Below are 20,651 nucleotides of genomic sequence, written 5' to 3'. Positions count from 1 at the left end.
GCGTATTTTGACTTTGTTCTGCCGTACTCTTCCCTTGGATTCCCACGTGAGTTTTAAAATTTTCTGGACCATCTCCTTGGAGGAGCAGACTTGGTTCCATCCCCGGGAGTGATAGAGCAGGAAAACAGCACTGGCTCAGTAGTCAGGCCTGGGTCCCAGCTGCTGTCTTCACCACAGTGAGCCATGTGACCACGCCGAAGAATCTAAACACCAAGCTGTATCTTTATCGGTCAGATGGTGGAGATCAATGAAAACACTTCAAGAAATCTCACAGAAGATGAGGTAGGGGTACTCTTTTCAGTCCTCATCACTTCTGTTTTCTACCCTGATCCTTGTGCTCTCATTTCAGGGTTTCTCAGTGGAGGGACAGGAGAACCTGCAGGAGATCCTCAGCAAACAGCTGCTGCTCTGTCAGTTCCTCATGGCGCTGTCCGTTGTCCGGACAGGTGACACTGCCTCTGCTGTCTCCCCACCCGGACCCACCTCTTAGAGGCCCTGTTGGACAAGAGCATGTATAGGGGTTGGCTTGGAAGTTAAAAAACAATCTGCTTATATTAGGTGACAGGTGGCTGAATGAGGAATTTAGGGGAAAAAGTGCCATAGAATCCCCAAAGTCCCCTCTAAACCTGAGTCTTTCCCTTATATTGCCTGTGACTTTAATGGACCCAGCTCCTGGGTCCCTGACTTCGTCATACTCCCTGAGACTGTCTTACCCACCTTGTGGAATGGAAGCTGCTGACTGCTACTGGTGTTTTCTCTCTCATCTAGGAGGCCACTTCATCTGTAAAACCTTTGACCTCTTCACACCTTTCAGTGTGGGGCTCATCTACCTGCTGTACTGCTGCTTTGAACGAGTATGTCTCTTTAAGCCGATCACCAGCCGTCCTGCCAACTCAGAGAGGTGAGGCTTTCCTGTCCATTTTAATCAGACTAGTTGGCTAAATGTCAGAACAGCAAATCCTGGTGCATCTCTGGCATGACCACTCAAGCTACATTAAAAACCTTGACTTAAAAAAAGTGATTGGAGCCAAGAGGAGTCAGGATTTGGATTTTAATGGTTCTTCAATGTACCCGTCAGCCTCTGCCTCCTTTTCCACAAACCTTATTCACCACACTTACGTGGGCAACCCTTGGCTTGGCCCGGGAGGGAGAAGGAGACCAATAGAACGGTCACCTGGAGGGACTAAGTGGGCCACTAACCAGAGTCACTGTTGGCGTCCCAGGTGGGACACAGTGTCCATACACGATGTGAGAGAAGATGTGGCCAATCCGAATTTCTAAGTGGCTTGTTAAAAACACAGATTTCTGGGCCCTGTCCCTGGAGAGTCTGATTGTCTTTAACTTAACAGACTTCCCAGGTGACGATGATGCAGCCAACCTGGCACAGGGCAGGTGGGAACCACAGCCATAGAGAGTAGAAATACAGCCCAACATAAAAAGAAAGGATTTGAGGTGAACTTTGCAACACACAGACTGTGCTGTTCTTTGTGCATAGACAAGAGCTTCACGACTCAGCAAGGGGATTGGGGAAGGGAAAAGTGAGGGAAGCCCTTGCTCAGTGGAGTGACAGGGTATCTCCTGCCAGGTATGTGGTGTGCAAGGGCCTGAAGGTGGGCATCGATGACGTGCGGGATTACCTCTTCTCAGTCAATATTAAACTCAACCAGCTGCGGAACACCGATTCCGACGTCAACCTTGTGGTCCCCTTGGAGGTGATCAAGGGAGACCATGAATTTACTGACTACGTGATACGGTCCAATGAAAGGTAAGCAAACCAATGTGTTTTTTTCTTTGTTTCTTTTTTTTTTTTGCTGGCACCACTGGGCTATCAAGAAAGACCAGAGAATGAAGGACTGAATGACCAGCTCTTGGTATCACTTTGTTAATTTTGAAAAATTGGTAACTGGGATTGGTCTGCTCATTCCAGGGCTCCCTGGGACTTTGGGTACCTTGAGGACTTTCATCCTGCTCCCATGCCCTGCCACAAGGGTGGCCAGTGGGAGCCTGGCTGGCATACCCCTGCCCATGGGAGCCTGAGTATGATAGTGAAACCTGACAGAGAGCAGACTTGTTCTGTGTCCTCAGAGGAAGGAGTAATTTCCCTTTAATTGCTTCCATTTGTAAAAGGCCATCATAGTTTGTTGCCCTGTGAAGTCCCCTGGTTGGAAGCAAGAGACGGCTGGAAAGCAAGTATATAACATGATTTGGAAATTTCTGTTACCAAAGCTTTTGCCAGTCCATGAGTTCCCCAAATAGGCCATGTGAATGCTGGTTTTTGTTTTTTTTTTAACCTTCATTAATTGTTTTCCCCCTTCCCCATTAGTGGTGATAATTTAAAGTTGTGACAGTTGGCTCAGTTTGCTAAGTGGGCAAGCCTTATTGAACAGTTTTCTAGATAGGTTGGAGAGTTGTATAGTGGCAATGAATCAATAGAAGTGCTTTCTTAGGGGAGCCAAACAGGTGTTGTCAAGGTCATTTCTAAGAGTACAATCCCAAGTCTCCCAGAGAAGTTCCTTCCATGTCCTGGCTATTGTAAATAGAGCTGCAGTGAACATTGTGGTACATGACTCTTTTTGAATTATGGTTTTCTCAGGGTATATGCCCAGTAGGGGGATTGCTGGGTCATATGATAGTTCTATTTTTAGTTTTTAAAGGAACCTCCATACTGTTCTCCATAGTGGCTGTATCAATTTACATTCCCACCAACAGTGCAAGAGGGTTCCCTTTTCTCCACACCCTCTCCAGCTTTTATTGTTTGTAGATTTTTGGATTATGGACATTCTGACTGGTGTGAGGTGATACCTCATTGTAGTTTTGATTTGCATTTATCTAATGGTTAATGATGTTGAGCATTCTTTCATGTGTTTGTTGGCAATCTGTATATCTTCTTTGGAGAAACGTCTATTTAGGTCTTTTGCCCATTTTTGAATTGGGTTGTTTGTTTTTTTGATATTGATCTGCATGAGCTACTTGTAAATTTTGGAGATTAATCCTTTGTCAGTTGCTTCATTTGCAAATATTTTCTTCCGTTCTGAGGGTTGTCTTTTCATCTTGTTTATGGTTTCCTTTGCTGTGCAGAAGCTTTTAAGTTTCATTAGGTCCCATTTGTTTATTTTTTTTCTTATTTCCATTTCTCTAGGGGGTGGGTCAAAAAGGATCTTGCTGTGATTTATGTCATAAGTGTTCTGCCTATGTTTTCCTCTAAGAGTTTTATAGTGTCTGGCCTTACATTTAGGTCTTTAATCCATTTTGAGTTTATTTTTGTGTATGGTGTTAGAGAGTGTTCTAATTTCATTCTTTTACGTGTAGCTGTCCAGTTTTCCCAGCACCACTTATTGAAGAGGCTGTCTTTTGTCCATTGTATATTCTTGCCTCCCTTATCAAAAATAAGGTGACCATATGTGCGTGGGTTTATCTCTGGGCTTTCTAGCCTGTTCCATTGATCTATATTTCTGTTTTTGTGCCAGTACCATACTGTCTTTTTTTTGTTTGTTTTTTAAATTTGTTTTTGGCTGTGTTGGGTCTTCGTTGCTACGCACAGGCTTTCTCTGGTTTCAACAAGCGGGGGCTACTCTTCATTGCCATGCGCGGGCTTCTCATTGCAGTGGCTTCTCTTGTTGTGGAGCACGGGCTCTAGGCACACGGGCTTCAGTAGTTGCAGCACGTGGGCTCAGTAGTTGTGGCTGTGGCCTCTAGAGCACAGGCTCAGTAGTTGTGGCGCACAGGCTTAGTCGCTCCACAGCATGTGGGATCTTCCCGGACCAGGGCTCAAACCCGTGTCCCCTGCATTGGGAGGCGGATTCTTAACCACTGTGCCATGAGGGAAGTCCCATACTGTCTTGATTACTGTAGCTTTGTAGTACAGTCTGAAGTCCAGGAGCCTGATTCCTCCAGCTCTGTTTTTCTTTCTCAAGATTGCTTTGGCTATTCGGGGTCTTTTGTGTTTCCATACAAATTGTGAAATTTTTTGTTCTAGTTCTGTGAAAAATGCCATTAGTAGTTTGATAGGGATTGCATTGAATCTGTAGATTGCTTTGGGTAGTATAGTCATTTTCACAATGTTGATTCTTCCAATCCAAGAACATGGTATATCTCTCCACCTGTTTGTATCATCTTTAATTTCTTTCATCAGTGTCTTATAGTTTTCTGCATACAGGTCTTTTGTCTCCTTAGGTAGGTTTATTCCTAGGTATTTTATTCTTTTTGTTGCAGTGGTAAATGGGAGTGTTTCCTTAATTTCTCTTTCAGATTTTTCATCATTAGTGTATAGGAATACAAGAGATTTCTGTGCATTAATTTTGTATCCTGCTACTTTACCAAATTCATTGATTAGCTCTAGTAGTTTTCTGGTAGCATCTTTAGGATTCTCTATGTATAGTATCATGTCATCTGCAAACAGTGACAGCTTTACTTCTTCTTTTCTGATTTGGATTCCTTTTATTTCTTTTTCTTCTCCGATTGCTGTGGCTAAATATTCCAAAACTATGTTGAATAATTGGACTTCTTTTTGTTGAGCCACGCTGACATCTGATACGGGTGTGTGTGGATGCATGGCAAAACTGGACTTCTCAATGCTCCCAACTGCACAGAGTGTTTAAGCAACCTGTAAATTGATTTGCATTTTTATTAAGTTGTTGGAATTATTTATATATTCTGAATGCAAGTCTGGTGTGTTGTGAATATCTTTCCCCAATCTGTGGTTTGCCTATTCATTTTCTTAATGGTGTCTTTTGATAAGCAGAAGTTAAAAAAATTTTTGAGTCCTTTTTTTTTTTGCAGTCCACGGGCCTCTTACTGTTGTGGCCTCTCCCGTTGCAGAGCACAGGCCCAGCGGCCATGGCTCACGGGCCTAGCCACTCCGCGGCATGTGGGATCCTCCCAGACTGGGGCACGAACCTGTGTCCCCTGCATTGGCAGGCGGACTCTCAACCACTGTGCCACCAGGGAAGCCCTGAGTCCTTTTTTTAATTGTAAAATATACATAACAGGTGGCTTCCCTGGTGTCACAGTGGTTAAGAATCTGCCTGCCAATGCAGGGGACACAGGTTTGAGCCCTGGCCTGGGAAGATCCCACATGCCATGGAACAACTAAGCCCATGCACCACAACTACTGAGCCTGAGCTCTAGAGCCCGCAAGCCACAACTACTGAGCCTACATGCCACAACTGCTGAAGCCTGAGTGCCTAGAGCCCATGCTCTGCAACAAGAGAAGCCACAACAATGAGAAGCCTGCACACCGCAATGAAGAGTAGCCGCCGCTCACCGCAACTAGAGAAAGCTTGCGCACAGCAATGAAGACCCAACACAGCCAAAAATAAATAAATAAATAAACAAACAAATATACACATAACATAACATTTATCACTTTAACCCTTATTAAAATGTATAATTCAGTGGCATTAAGTATATTCACATTGTTGTGCAACCATCACCACGATGCATTTCCAGAACTTTTTTTTTTGCGGTATGCGGGCCTCTCACTGTTGTGGCCTCTCCCGCTGCGGAGCACAGGCTCCGGACGCGCAGGCTCAGTGGCCATGGCTTATGGGCCTAGCCCCTTCGCGGCATGTGGGATCTTCCCAGACCGGGGCACGAACCCGTGTCCCGAACCCGTGTCCCCTGCATCGGCAGGTGGACTCTCAACCGCTGCGCCACCAGGGAAGCCCTTCCAGAACTTTTTAACCATCCAAAGCAGAAACTCTCTACCTATGAAACAGTAACTCCCATTCCCCTTATCCCCCATTCCCCTTTCTATCTCTGTGAATTTGCTTATTGCAGGTACCTCATATAAGTGCATTCATACAATAATTTGTCGTTTTGTGTCTGGCTATTTCACTTAGCATAATGTTTGCAAGATTGATCATGTTGTAACATGTGTCAGGATTTCATTCCTTTTTAAAGGCTAATTAATAATTCATTATATGTACATACCACATTTTGTTTATCCATTCAGCTGATGATGGACATTTGGGTTTTCCCCACATTTTAGCTATTGAGAGTAATACTGCCATGAATATTGGTGTGCAAAGTAACTGTTTGTGTCCCTGCTTTCAGTTTGTCTGGGTATACCTCTGGAAGTGGGATTGCTGTACCATTTTATGTTCTCACCAGCAATGCACCAGGGTTCCAATTTCTTCATATCTTCTCCAACACTTCAGCCATCCTAATGGGTCTGAACTGGTCATTGTAGTTTTGGTTTGCGTTTCCCTAATGAGTAATGATGTTGAGTATGTTTTCATATGCAAATTGGCTGTTTGTATATCTTCTTTGGAGAAATGTCTATTCAAGTCCTTTGCCCATTTTTATTTTTAAAATTTTATTTTTTATTGAAGTATAATTGACTTACGATATCATATTAGTTTTAGGTGTACAACATAGTGATTTGATATTTTTATACATTACAAAATGGTCACTGAAGTCTAGTTACCATCTGTCACCTTAAAAAGTTATTATTTACTATATTCTCTGTGCTGTACATTGCATCTTGTGACTTATTTATTTTATAACTGGAAGTTTGTACCTCTTAATCTCCCTCTCTGATTTCACTCATCCCCCCCCCACTCCCCTCCCTTCTGGCAACCACCAGTTTGTTCTCTGTATCTGTGAGTCTATTTCTGTTCTGTTGTTTGTTCATTTTTTTTTTAATTCCACATAAGTGAAGTCATACAGTATTTATCTTTCTCTGACTTATTTTACTTAGCATAATACTCTGTAGGTCCATCCATGTTGTTGCAAATGGCAAGATTTCATTCTTTTTATGGCTGAGTAATATTCCTTTGTATATATATACCACATCTTCTTCATTCATCTGTTGATGGACACTTAGGTTGCTTCTGTATATTGGCTATTGTAAATAATGCTGCAGTGAACATGGGGGTGCATATATCTTTTTGAATTAGCATTTATGTTTTCTTCAGAAAAATAGCCAGAGTGGAATTGCTAGATCATGTGGTAGTTCTATTTTTAATTTTTTGAGGAGCCTCCATACTGCTTTCCATAGTGGCTGTACCAATTTACATTCCTACCAATAGTGCACGAATGTTCCTTTTTCTCCATATCCTTGCCAACACTTGTTATTTGTTGTCTTTTTGATAACAGCTATTCTGACGGGGAGGTGATATCTCATTGTGGTTTTGATTTGCATTTTCTTGATGATTAGTGATGATCTTTTCATGTGTCTCTTGTCCATCTGTATGTCTTCCACAGAAAAATGTCTATTCAGATCCTTTGCCCATTTTTTAATCAGGTGTTTTTTTTTTTAAATTGAAGTATAGTTGATTTACAATGTTGTGTTAGTTTCTAGTGTACAGCAAAGTGATTCAGTTTTATATATATATAAAACGTGTATTATTTTTCAGATTCTTTTCCATTATAGTTTATTATAAGATATTGAATATAGTTCCCTGTGTTATACAGTAGGACCTTGTTGCTTATTTATTTTATATAGTTTATATGATAATCCCAAACTCCTAATTTATCTCTTCCCTCTTGGGTAACCATAAATTTGTTTTCAGTGTCTGTGAGTCTGTTTCTGTTAGTCTGTTTTGTAAACAAGTACGTATGCATAATTTTTTTAGATTCCACATATAAGTGATATAGTATGATATTTGTCTTTGACTTACTTAGTATGATAATCTCTGGGTCCATCCATGTTGCTGCAAATGGCATTGTTCTTTTTTTATAGTTGAGTATATTCCATTGTGTATATATATACACCACATCTTCTTTATCCATTCATCTAGGTGTTTTTTTTTTTTGATGTTGAGTTGTATGAGTTCTTTGTATATTTTGGATTATAACCCCTTATCAGATATATTGTTTGCAAATATCTCCCTCCCATTGCTGTGCAAAAGCCTTTTAGCTTTTGATGTAGTGCCATTTGTTTATTTTTGTTTCCCTTGCCTAAGGAGACATATCAAAAAAAAAATTGCTAAGACTGATGTCAAAGAGCATACTACCTGTGTTTTCTTCTGGAAGTTTTATGGTTTCAAGTCTTACTTATATTTAAGTCTTTAATCTATTTTGAGTTTATTTTTGTGTATGGAGTGAGAAAGTAGGCCAGTTTGATTCTTTGGCATGTAGCTATCCAGTTTTCCCAACATTGTTTATTGAAGAGGCTGTTTTTTCCCCATTGTATATTCTTGCCTCCATTGTCATAGATTAATTGACCCTATTTCCCTAGTTTGAAATTAGGGAGTGTTACACCTCCAGCTTTGTTCTTCTTCTGAAGGTTGTTTTGGATATTTGTGGTCTTTTACGGTTTCACACAAATTTTAGAATTATTTGTTCTAGTTCTGTGAAAAATGCCATTGGTATTTTGTTAAGGATTGCACTGACTCTGTAGATTGCCTTGGGTAGTATGGTCATTTTAACAATGTTCTTCCAACCCATTGGAATCCATTCTTCCAATCCAATATTCTTCCAGCCAAATGGAAAGTATATCTTTTCATTTGGTTTTGTTATCTTCAGTTTCTTGAATGAATCAATGTCTTACAGTTTTCTGAGTACACGTCTTTTTACCTCCTTGGTTAGATTTATTTGTAGGTATTTTATCTTTTCAATGCAGTTGTAAATGGTATTGTTTTCTTAATTTCTCTTTCTGATAGTTTGTTGTTAGTATATAGAAATGCAACAGATTTCAGTATATTAATTTTGTATCCTACAACTTTACTGAGTTCATTTATTCTAATAACATTTTGGTGGCATCTGTAGGATTTTCTGTATATAGTATCATGTCATCTGCAAACAGTAACAATTTTACTTCTTCCTGTCCAATTTGGATAACTTTTATTTCTTTTTCTTGTGTGATTGCTGTGGCTAGGACTTCCAATACGATGATGTTGAATAAAAGTGGCGAGAGTGGGCACTCTTGTCTTGTTCCTGATCTTAGAGGAAAGATTTACGGCTTTTCACTGTTGGGTATGATGTCGGCTGTAGGTTTGTCATCTATGGCCTTTATTATGTTGAGATATGTTCTCTCTACCAACTTTGTTGGGAGTTTTTTCATCATAAATGGATGTTGAGTTTTGTCAAAACCTTTTTCTGTATCCATGGAGATGATCATACGATTTTTATTCAGTTTGTTGATGTGGTGTATTATGTTGATTGATCTGCAGATATTGAACCATCCTTGCACCCCTGGGATAAATTCCATTTGATCATGGTCTTAATCTTTTTTTTTTTTTTTTAAGATGTTGGGGGTAGGAGTTTATTAATTTATTTATTTTTGCTGTGTTGGGTCTTCGTTTCTGTGCGAGGGCTTTCTCTAGTTGTGGCAAGTGGGGGCCACTCTTCATCGTGGTGCGCGGGCCTGTCACTATCGCGGCCTCTCATTGCAGAGCACAGGCTCCAGATGCGCAGGCTCAGTAGTTGTGGCTCACGGACCCAGTTGCTCCACGACATGTGGGATCCTCCCGGACCAGGGCTCGAACCCATGTCCCCTGCATTAGCAGGCAGATTCTCAACCACTGCGCCACCAGGGAAGCCCTGGTCTTAATCTTTTTAAAGTATTGTTGAGTTCAGTTTGCTAATATTTTGTTGAGGATTTTTACATCTGTGTTTATAAGTGATATTTAGCCTGTAATTTTCTTTTTTTGTGGTGTCTTTGGTTTTGGTAGCAGGGTGATGCTGGCCTAGTAGAATGAGTTCAGGAGCATTCCTTTCTCTTCCGTTTTTTAGAGTAGTTTGAGAAAGATAGGTATTAACTCTTCTTTAAATGTTTGTTAGAATTCACCTGTGAAGCTGTCTGGTCCTGGACTTTTGTTTGTTGGGAGGTTTTCTGTTTGTTTGTTTTTACTAATTCAGTTTTATCATTGGTAATCACTCTGTTCATATTTTCTGTTTCTTCTCTTTTAAAAAATTTTATTGAAGTATAATTGATTTACAGTGTTGTGTTTAATTTCTGCTATACAGTAAAGTGACTCAGTTACACATATATATATATTCTTTTTCATATTCTTTTCCACTATGGTTTATCATAGGATATTGAATATATTTCCCTTTGCTATACAGTAGAACCTTGTTGTTTATCCATCCTATATATAATAGTTTGCACCTGCTAATCGCAAACTCCCAATCCTTCTCCCTCCCTCCACACTCCCCCACCCCCGGCAACCACAAGTCTGTTCTCTATGTCTGTGAGTCAGTTTTTGTTTCATAGATATGTTCATTTCTGTCATATTTTAGATTCCACATATAAGTAATATCATATGGCATTTGTCTTTCTCTTTCTGACATACTTCACTTAGTATGATAATCTCTAGGTCCATCCGTGTTGCTGCAAATGGCATTATTTCATTCTTTTTAATGGCTGAGTAATATTCCATTATATATATATATATATATATATATATATATATATATATATATATACATACACACCACATTTTCGTTATCCATTCATTCAATGGATTCTATTTCTTCTTAATTCAGTCTTAAGAGATTGTATATTTCTAGGAATTTATCCATTTTTCCTAGGTTGTCAGTATAATTGTAGTAATTTTTAAATTTCCTTTGTATTTCTGTGATGTTGGTTGTGACTTCTCTTTCATTCTGATTTTATTTTTCTGGGCCCTCTCTCTTTTTTTCTTGATGAATTTGGCTAAAAGTTTATGAATTTTGTTTATCTTTTCAAAGAACCAGCTTTTAGTTTCATTGATCTTTTCCGTTGTTTTCTTCAGCCTCTATTTCATTTCTTTCTGCTCTGATCTTTCTTTCCTTCTACTAACTTTGGGTTTTGTTTCTTCTTCTTTCTCTAGTTCATAAAGGACGTGTACAGTTAGATTGTTTGATATTTTTCTTATTTCCTGAGGTAGGCTTGTATTGCTATAAATTTCCCCCTTAGAACTGCTTTTGCTGTGTCCCATAGGTTTTTGGATCATTGTGTTTCCATTTTCATTTGACTTTAGGTATTTTTTAATTTCCTCTTTGATTTCTTCAGTGACCCATTAGTTGTTTAGTAGCATATTGTTTAGCCTCCACATGTTTGTTTTTTGCAGTTTTTTTCTTGTAGTTGATTTCCAGTTTCATACCTTGTGGTTGGAAACAATGCTTGGTATGATTTCAGTCTTTATAAATTTATTGAGACTTGGTTTGTGGCCTAGCATGTGATCCATCCTGAGAATGTTTCACGTGTACTCTTCCCCCTCCCACGTTTAACATTTTTGACATCATATTTTATGTACTTCTGTCTGTGTGTCCCTTAACTACTTATTGTGGATATAAATTATTTTACTATTTTTGACTTTAACCCTTCCTAATAGCTTTATAAGTGGCTGATTTGCTAACTTTACTGTATATCTGCCTTTATCAATGGGATTTCTCCTTTTTTAATTTTCGTATTTATAGTTGTGGCCTTTTCTGCTTTGAGAAGTCCCTTTAAACATTTATTGTAAAGCTGGTTTAGTGTTGCTAAACTCTCTCAGCTTTTGCTTGTTTATAAAAATCTTTATCTCTCCTTCAAATCTGAATGATGTTCTTGGAAGATAGAGTATTCTCGGTTGTAGATTTTTTTTTCCCTTTCATCACTTTGAATATATTATGCCACTCCCTTCTGGTCTGCAAATTTTCTGTTGAAAAGTCAGCTGACAGTCTTACGGGAGTTCCCATGTATGTAACTAGTTGTCCTTCTCTTGCAGCTTTTAAGATTCTGTCTTTATCTTTTAATTTTTGCCATTTTAATTATAGTGTGTCTTGGTGTTGACCTCTTTGGGTTCATCTTGTTTGGGACTCTCTGTGTTGCCTGGACTTCTGTGTTTCCTGGATGTCTGTTTTCTTTCCTAGGTTAGGGAAGTTTTCAGCTATTTTCTCCTCAAATAAGTTCTCTGCCCCCATTTCTCTCTTTTTTCCTTCTGGAACCTCCATAATGCAAATGTTAGTATGATTGATGTTGCCCCAGAGTTCTCTTAAACTGTCCTCATTTTTTTAAATTCTTTTTTCAGCTTAGGTGATTTATACTATTCTGTCTTCCAGTTCACTTATCTGTTTCTCTGTATCATCTGATACACTGCTGATTCCTTCTAGTGTGTTTTTTATTTAAGTTATTATATTCTTCAGCTCCGTTTGATTCTTCTTTATATTTTTTAACTCTTTGTTAAACTTCTTACTGTGTTCATCCATTCACCGAGTTCATTAAGCTTCCTTATGATTATTACTTTGAACCCTTGATTGGGTAGATTGCTTATCTCCACCTCGCTTAATTCTTCTGGGGTTTTGTCTTATGTCTTCACTTGGGATATATTCCTCACTTTGCCTGATTCTCTGTTTATTTCTACGTATTAGGTAGGTTGGTTACGTTTCCCAACCTTGGAGAAGTGGACTTATATAGGAGATGTCGTATGGGGCCCAGCAACACACTCCTCTCTGGTTACCAGAGGTGTGGGCTCTAGGGCTATGGGCTGCATGGGCCCTTCGGTTGTGGCAGGGTTGATTATTGTGGGTGTGCTGTTAGGTGGGGCTGGCCCCTGACCCAGTTGGCTGCCAGGCCCTACCTTGTATGGTAGTTACCAGCTCGCTAGTGGGCGGGGCTGGGTCCCATTGTGGCTGACCGCCTGTCCCAGGAGGGTCCTGGGGCTGGTGCTGACCCTCTGGTGGGTGGGGCCTGATCCTGGGGTGGTGGCTGTGGGGCCCTGGGGGACCAGGGGCTGGTGCTGGCTGCTTGTGGATGGGGCTGAGTCCTAGGGCAGCTGTCAAAAGGGGCGGGGGGGGGGTCTCAGGACTGGTGCTAGCCCATTGGTGGGTGGGCAAGCCCCCAGCACTAATAGGTAGAGGGAGGACACCAAAATGGCACTTGCACACACCACTGTCCTCATGGTAGAATAAGCTCCCCCAAAATGGCTGTTGCCAGCATCTGTGTCCCCAAGAGGAGTCCCAGTGGCCTCCTGTCTCTCTGGGAGACTCTCCAAGATCACCAAGTGGGTCTCACGCAACCTCCTTTACAATTACTGCCTGAGTGCTGGGACTTGGGAGTATGTGAGAATTTTCATGTGCCCTTTAAGAGTGGAGTCTCTTCTCCTACAGCCCTCCAGCTCTCTTGTAAGTAAGCCCCGCTGGCCTTCAAAGCCAGACATTGTGGGGCTCATCTTCCTGGTGCAAAGCCCCTGGGCTGGGGAATCCAATGCAGGGCTCAGATGCCTCAGTCCTTGGGGAGAACCTGGGCAGTTGTGATTATCCTTCCATTTGTGAGTTACCTACCCAGGGGTGTGGGTCTTGACTATACCACATCTCCACCCCTCCTACCCATCTCATTGTGGTTTCTTCTTTATAGCTAGAAAATCTCTTCTGGTAGTCTTCAGGTTGTTCTTATAGCCAGTTGCTCTCTAAATAATTGTAATTTTGGTGTCCCATGTGAAGAGGTGAGCTCAGGGTCTTCCTACTCTGCCATCGTGGCCACACCTCCCTTTGCCCATTTTTTTTCTTTTTTTATAAATTTATTGTATTTATTTATTTTTGGCTGCGTTGGGTCTTTGTTGCTGTGTGTGGGCTTTCTCTAGCTGCGGTGAGCGGGGGCTACTCTTCATTGTGGTGCATGGGCTTCTCATTGTAGTGGCTTCTCTTGTTGTAGAGCACAGGCTCTAGGCGTGCGGGCTTCAGTAGTTGAGGCATGTGGTCTCAGTAGTTGTGGTGCACAGGCTTAGTTGCTCTGCGGGATGTGGGATCTTCACAGGCTTGGGATCGAACCCGTGTCCTCTGCATTGGCAGGCGGATTCTTAACCACTGCGCCACCAGGGAAGCCCTGCCCATTTTTAAATTGGTTTGTTTGATTTTTGTTGTTGTGTTATAGTTCTTTATACATTCTGGGTATTAATCTGTTAATCAGATATATGATTTGAAAATATTTTTTCACATTCTGTGGGTTGTTTTTTATTATATTGATTGTGTCCTTTGATGCACAGAAGTTTTAAATTTTGATGTAGTCCATTTTATCTTTTTTTCTTTTATTGCCTATGCTTCAAGTCCATTCCTAAATCCAGTGTCATGAAGCTTTTCCCTGTGTTTTCTTCTGAGAGTTTCATAGTTTTAGCTCTTATGTTTAGGTCTTTGATCCATTTTGAATTGATTTTTATAGATGGTGTAAAGTAAGAGTCTAACTTTATTCTTTTGCATGTGGATATCCAGTTTTCCCAGCACCATTTGTTGAAAAGACTATCCATTCCCCATGGAATGCCTTGGCACTCTTGTTGAAAATCATTTGATCATATATGTGAGGGTTTATTTCTGAGCTCTCTATTCTGTTCCATTGGTGTTGATACCAGTACCACACTGTTTTACTGCAGTGTTGTAGTAAGTTTTTTTGAATTCAGGATATATGAGGTCCCCAGCTTTGTTCTTCATTTGCAGTATTGTTTTGGCTATTTGGGGTTCTCTGAGTTTCCATATGATTTCTAGGATGGATTTTTCTATTTCTGCAGAAACTGCCATCGGGATTTTGATAGGGATTGTACTGAATCTGTAGATTGCTTCGGGTAGTATTGTCATGTTAACAATATTAAGTCTTCCAATCCATGAACACAGCATGCCCTTCCATTTATTTATGTCTCTTTTCATTTTGTTCAGCAGTGTTATGTAGCTTTCAGTGTACATCTTTCACTTCCTTGATTTAATTTATTCCTCAGTATTGTTTTTGATGCTGTTGTAGGTAGAGTTGATGATTTCATTTTCAGATCGTTCATTGTTAGTGTATAGAGATGTGACTGATTTTTGTCTGTTGATTTTGTATCCTGCAAGTTAGCTGAAATTTGATTATTATAACAGTTTATTGTGGAATCTTCAGGGTTTTTTGCATAAAAGGTCTGTCATCTGCGAACTGAGATAATTTTATTTCTTCCTTTTCAATTCAATTGCCTAGAAGTTTTAAATTTTGCTGCTGAAATCCAGTTTATCAGTTTTTTCTTTTTGTTGGTGATTTTTTTTTTCTCTAAAAATTTTTCACGTATACTAAAGACATGAAAATATTCTCCAGCTTTCATCTAGAAATTTTATAGTTTTAGCTTATATGTTTAGGTCCATAATCCATCTGAAATTAATTTTTGTATATGGTATGATGTAGTGGTCAAAGTTCTTTTTTTCCTTATAAATATCCAGTTCTAGCACCATTTGTTGAAAATACTTTTCCTTTTCCCATTTAATTGCTTTGGCACCCTTGTTGAAAATTATTTGACTGTATATGTGTGATTTTATCCAGGACACTCTGTTTTGTTTCCATTAACCTGTTTGTCTGTCCTTTGTTATGTTTTCTTGATGACTATACCTTGAAAAAAGTCATCTTGAGATCAGATAGTATATGTTCTCAATCTTTGTTCTTCTTTTTCAAGATTGTATTAGCTAGTCCAGGTGTTTTTTTGTTTTGTTTTTCATTTCCATATAAATTTTAGGATCAGCTTTTCAATTTCTACAGTAGGCCTGCTGGATTTTTGATGGAGATTACATTAAATTTATAGGTCAATTTGGGGAAGAATTGACATCTTAACAATATTGAATCTCCCTATAAATGAACCAAAAAATAACCATTTATTTAGGTTCTTTAATGTTTCTCAGCAGTTTTATAGTTTTCAGTATAGAGGTGTTATACATCTTCTGTTAAATTTATTTCTAAGAATTTTATGGGTTTGGATGCTATTGTAAATTGTGTTTTAAAAATTTCCTTTTCTAATTGTTCATTGCTAGTATATGGAAATACAATTGATTTTTGTATATTGACTACGTATTTTGTGTGAATGCTTAATTTACTTATTAGTTCTAGTAGTTTGGTAGATTCATTAAGATTTTTTACATATATAACCATGTCTTCTGCAAATAAATAATTGTATGCTTTCCTTCCCAATTTATATGCCTTTTAATGTCCATTGACAGATGACTAGATAAATATACATATTCCTTTATATATATATATATTTAAAGGAATTAAAAAGGGATTAATAAAGGGACATTTATAGCATTTAAATATATAGATATTTAAACAAGACAAAAACTTCAAAAGATTACAGATTTATAGATTAACACCCCTCATGAACATAGACATAAAAATCCTTAATAGGGCTTCCCTGGTGGCGCAGTGGTTGGGAGTCTGCCTGCCGATACAGGGGACTCGGGTTCGTGCCCCGGTCCGGGAAGATCCCACATGCTGCGGAGCGGCTGGGCTCGTGAGCCATGGCTGCTGAGCCTGCGCGTCCGGGGCAAAAAAAAAAAAAAAAAAATCCTTAATAAAATGTTAGTAAATCAAATTTAGCAATATATATGTGATACTCGTGACCAACTGGAGTTTATCTAAAAATGCAAGATCTGTATACCTTTTGAAAATCATTCATTGTACCTCACTGTATTAAAGGAATAAAGAAGAAAAATAATATAATAATTTTTATAGATACAGAAAGACTATTTGACAAAATTAAACATCCATTCATGATTAAAAACTCTCAGCAAACTAGGAATAAAAGAAAACTTTGTCAGTCTGGTAAAGGACATCTACAAAAAACCTACCTACAGCTGACATCATACTTAATGGTTAAATACTTTATACTTAAAATCAAGAATAAGGCAAAGATGTCTATTTTCACCCTTCAATTCAGTATTATACTGGAGGAACTAGTCAGTGCAATAAAGAAAAAAACAGAACTACCATATGATCCAGCAATTCTACTTCTGAGTATTTATCCAAAAGAACTGATCACAAAAAGATATGAGCCCCCCCTCCCCCCCACCAATGTTCACTGCAGCATTACTCACAATAACCAAGATTTGGAAACAACCTAAATGTCCATTGACAGGTGAATGGATAAAGAAAATGTGGTATATACATAAATGGAATATTTCCCTTAAGCCTAAAGAATTTCTTTTAGAATTACTTTTTTAGTGCAAGTCTGTTGGAGAGTAATTCCTTCAGCTTTTGTCTTTTGAAAATACATTTATTTCTCTTTCGAAGGATATTTTCATTGAATTTAGAATTTGAGGCATTTTTCTTTCAGCACTTTAAAGATATTGTTCCACTATTCTCTGCCTTTCTTGTTCTTGATGAGAAGTCAGCCATTATTCTTATCATTGTTTCTCTGTATGTCATGTGTCCTTTTTTCTCTGACTGCTTTCTAGATTTTCCCTTTATATTTTGTCAGTTAATCTATGACAAAGCAAGAATATGCAAGAATATACAATGGAGAAAAGACAGTCTTTTCAATAAGTGGTGCTGGGGAAACTGGTCAGCTACATGTAAGAGAATGAAATTAGAACATTTTCTCACACTATGTACAAAATTAAACTCAAAATGGATGAAAGACCCATGTAACACCAGAAACCATAAAACTAGAAGAAAACAAGGGCAGAACACTCTTTGACATAAAGTATAGAAATTTGGGGGAGGATCAGGTCCTAAGGCAAAGGAAACAAAAATAAAGAAACTCCACCTAATTAAACTTAAAAGCTTTTGCACAGCAAAGGAAACCAACAAAATGAAAAGACAACCTACCGAATGGGAGAAAATATTTGCAAACGATGTGACTGATAAAAGGTTAATATCCAAAATATGGAAACAGTTCATATAATTCAAATATCAATAAAAACAAACCATCCAATTAAAAAAATGGGCAGAAGACCTGAATAGACATTTTCCCAAGGAAGACATACAGATGGCCAACAGGCATATGAAAAGGTGCTCAGTATCACTAATAATCAGAGAAATGCAAATCAAATGAGATCACCTTGCATTTGTCAGAATGGCCATCATCAAACAACAAATGTTGTTGAGGATGTGGAGAAAAGGAAACCCTACTACACTGTTGGCGAGAATGTAAATTGGTGCAGCTACTGTGGAAAACAGTGTGAAGGTTCCTCAAAAAACTGATCCAGCATGTGATCCAGCAGTTCCACTCCTGGGTATTTATACGGAGAAAACAAACACTAATTTGAAAAGATTGCATCGCACTGTTCATAGCAGCATTATTTATAACAGCCAAGATATGGAAGCAACCTAAGTGTCCATCAACAGCTGAATGGATAAAGAAGATGTGAGATATATATATATATAGAGAGAGAGAGATACACACACAATGGAATATTTATTACTCAGTCATAAAAAGAATGAAATTCTGCCATTTGCAACAATATGGATGGACCTAGAGTGAAGGACCTTAGTGAAATCAGTCAGACAGAAAGACAAATACTGTATGTTATCACTTATATGTGGAATCTAAAAAATAAATGAATGAATAATAAAACAGAAACAGACTCACAGATTTAGAGAACAAACTAGTGGTTGCCAGTGGGGAGAGGGAGGAGGGGAGGGGCAAGATAGGGGTAGGGGATTAACAGGTACAAACTACTATGTGTACAATATGTAAGCTACAAGGATATATAGCCAATATTTTATAACTTTAAATAGAGTGTAGTATATTAAAATTTTGAATCACTATGTTGTATACCTGCAACTAACATAATATTGTGAATCAACTATACGTCAGTAAATTAAATAAGTAAAAAGACATTTATTGCTAATATACTTTTCATTTCTAGAGTTTTTATTTGCTTTTTAAAAATACAGTTTTTATTATTTATTTATTTATTTTAATTAATTTATTTGGTTGTGCCGGGTCTTAGTTGCGGCTCATGGCCTCCTTAGTTGTGGCATGTGGGCTCCTTTGGTTGTGGCAGGTGGGCTCCTCAGTTGCGGCATATGGGCTCCTTAGTTGCGGCATGTGGGCTCCTGAGTTGTGGCATGCAAACTCTTAGTTGTGCATGCATGTGGGATCTAGTTCCTTGGCTAGGGATCGGACCTGGGCCCCCTGCATTGGGAGCATGGAGTCTTAACCACTGCACCATTAGGGAAGTCCCCAAAATACAGTTTTTATATCTCTGCCAATATTCTCCATCTTTTATGCATGTTATACCTTTTCCACTAGATCCTTTAACATGTTTTTCACAGTTATTTTAAAGGTCCTGTCTGATAATTCCAACATTTGGATCACCTCTGGGTCTTGTTCTATTGGACTGTTTTCCATCTTGTCAGTGGGTCACATCTTGCTTTATCACGTATCACTTTTAAAATTAAAAGCCAGACGTTGTGTCTAAGAGTCATGGAGCCTAAAGTAGAAAGGGCAGCTGTTGGTGCAGGTAAGTCAGTTTAGTGTGTAGTTGAACTGGGTCTGCGCTCTGTTGTTGCTTTATTTAGAATCAGTTCAGAGAATTCCCTGGTCGTCCAGTGGTTAGGATTCCACGCTTCCACTGCAGGGGGCACAGTTTCGATCCCTGGTTGGGGAACTAAGACCCTGCAAAACTAAGATTCTTTAAAAAAAAAAAAAGAATCAATTCGCTACTGCTTTCAAATTTTTAAGGATGCTATCAGAACCTTCCTTTTAGCTGGACTTGGGATCTGAGTGTCTGGAGGGTTTGACTCAGTTCTGCTTTACCCTAAGCCTTTATCAGGTACCTTAAGGGTATGGTCGAGGGGTTTCTCTTTTGACTCTCTAGCCCCTCCCTCAAACATAGATGGCCACTGCTCTGGCTAAACTTCTCTGTCCTGATGTCTATTGGCTGTCTTTTTTGGTAATCCTTCTGCGATAAAATCATTTTTTTTCTTCTAGCCATTGTAGCCTGCAGATCAAAGCTCTGGCCAAAATCCATGCCTTTGTTCAAGACACGTGAGTGTTGCCCCTTTCCAGAATTCACCTATTTCAAGGGAAGATCTTTATGTTTTGTTCCTCCTCCTGAGCTCTTTGTTTATTTCATTTACACAAACACTTAAAACTACCTACTTTTTTTAATCTCATACTTTGCTGTAGTCTGTGAAGTATGCCAAAGAAGCATATGGCATGAACCTTGCCCTCAAAGATTATGTTGTCTTTGGACAGACAAGGGTAACCCAGGAAAAGGATACAGGAAAGTTGTTAACAGTGCATCAGAGGATGTAGAGTGGCATAGCACGTGTAGAACATCTAATGTTCAGGGGACACAGAGTAAAAGAGTGATCAACAGAGGAGATGTAGGACTGGTCAAGGAAAACCTCTGGCAGGGGGTGAACATAAGTTAATTCAGCTTTCTGGGATGTGGTGACATCCACTGGGATGGACTCAATGTGGCCTTTGTCAGAGGAGCCAGCATGTGCCGATGGGTAATTGGAAGAAGGGTGTGTGGGGACCCTGACATCCAGGGTGGTCAGGAGGGTGGTCTCCTCCCTTCCTTTCGTGGTGGGACAAGGAGGTCATCTCATTTTGTGTATATCTGAGCTCCTGTCTCCAAGAGGCAGAGGCATGGGAGTCTTATAAGCACCCTGGGTAATGGCAACTTGGCCTCGTATGTGCATGTACACACTGACGTCCTCTCTCTGGGGTTCTGATGGGTGCGCAGGAGGCACACTCCTTGTATGCCTTTGAGGTTTTAGTCATTTACTGGCTTCATTTTCCCAGGACACTAAGTGAGCCTCGGCAGGCAGAGATCCGGAAAGAGTGCCTCCGGCTTTGGGGGGTGAGTGTCTCCCCAGCCCGTTTTTGCTCCAGGGCAGGGAAACTTTAAAGAAGAATGGGACTGACTCCCAACCCGGTCATCTTAGGGTTCCCCGCACCTGCCCCAATGAAGAGATCTGCCTACCCTCACAGCACTCCAGAATTGGATGTCTCAGCATTGTTGGGAGTAACCTCCTTGGCCCTTTCACTGCTCGTTTAGCCCTGCAG

At 39.5% G+C, this 20,651-nt stretch overlaps 1 protein-coding gene across 5 annotated transcripts in view; it reads left to right on the top strand.

Moving 5' to 3' along the window:
* CMTR1 (cap methyltransferase 1) overlaps window positions 1-20,651 on the top strand; it is a 58,528-nt gene that overhangs the window by 28,507 nt on the left and 9,370 nt on the right. For all 5 annotated transcript variants that reach the window (XR_003796573.1, XM_029241947.1, XM_029241948.1 and 2 more), the window contains exons 11-15: window positions 350-446; window positions 769-901; window positions 1,586-1,765; window positions 19,566-19,622; window positions 20,388-20,445. Coding sequence is in view for 4 of the 5 variants with exons in the window: in XM_029241947.1 (XP_029097780.1) it covers window positions 350-446; window positions 769-901; window positions 1,586-1,765; window positions 19,566-19,622; window positions 20,388-20,445 (525 nt within the window). In the remaining variant the exon portion in view is untranslated. The remainder of the gene's footprint in view (window positions 1-349; window positions 447-768; window positions 902-1,585; window positions 1,766-19,565; window positions 19,623-20,387; window positions 20,446-20,651) is intronic.

The sequence above is a fragment of the Monodon monoceros genome, unplaced genomic scaffold, assembly GCF_005190385.1.
Source record: "Monodon monoceros isolate NGI ecotype Baffin Bay Population unplaced genomic scaffold, NGI_Narwhal_1 Super_Scaffold_3, whole genome shotgun sequence".
Taxonomy (NCBI): Eukaryota; Metazoa; Chordata; class Mammalia; order Artiodactyla; family Monodontidae; genus Monodon; species Monodon monoceros.
The sequence above is the reverse complement of the archived record's forward strand: the minus strand, read 5'-3'. Positions and strand labels throughout refer to the sequence as shown.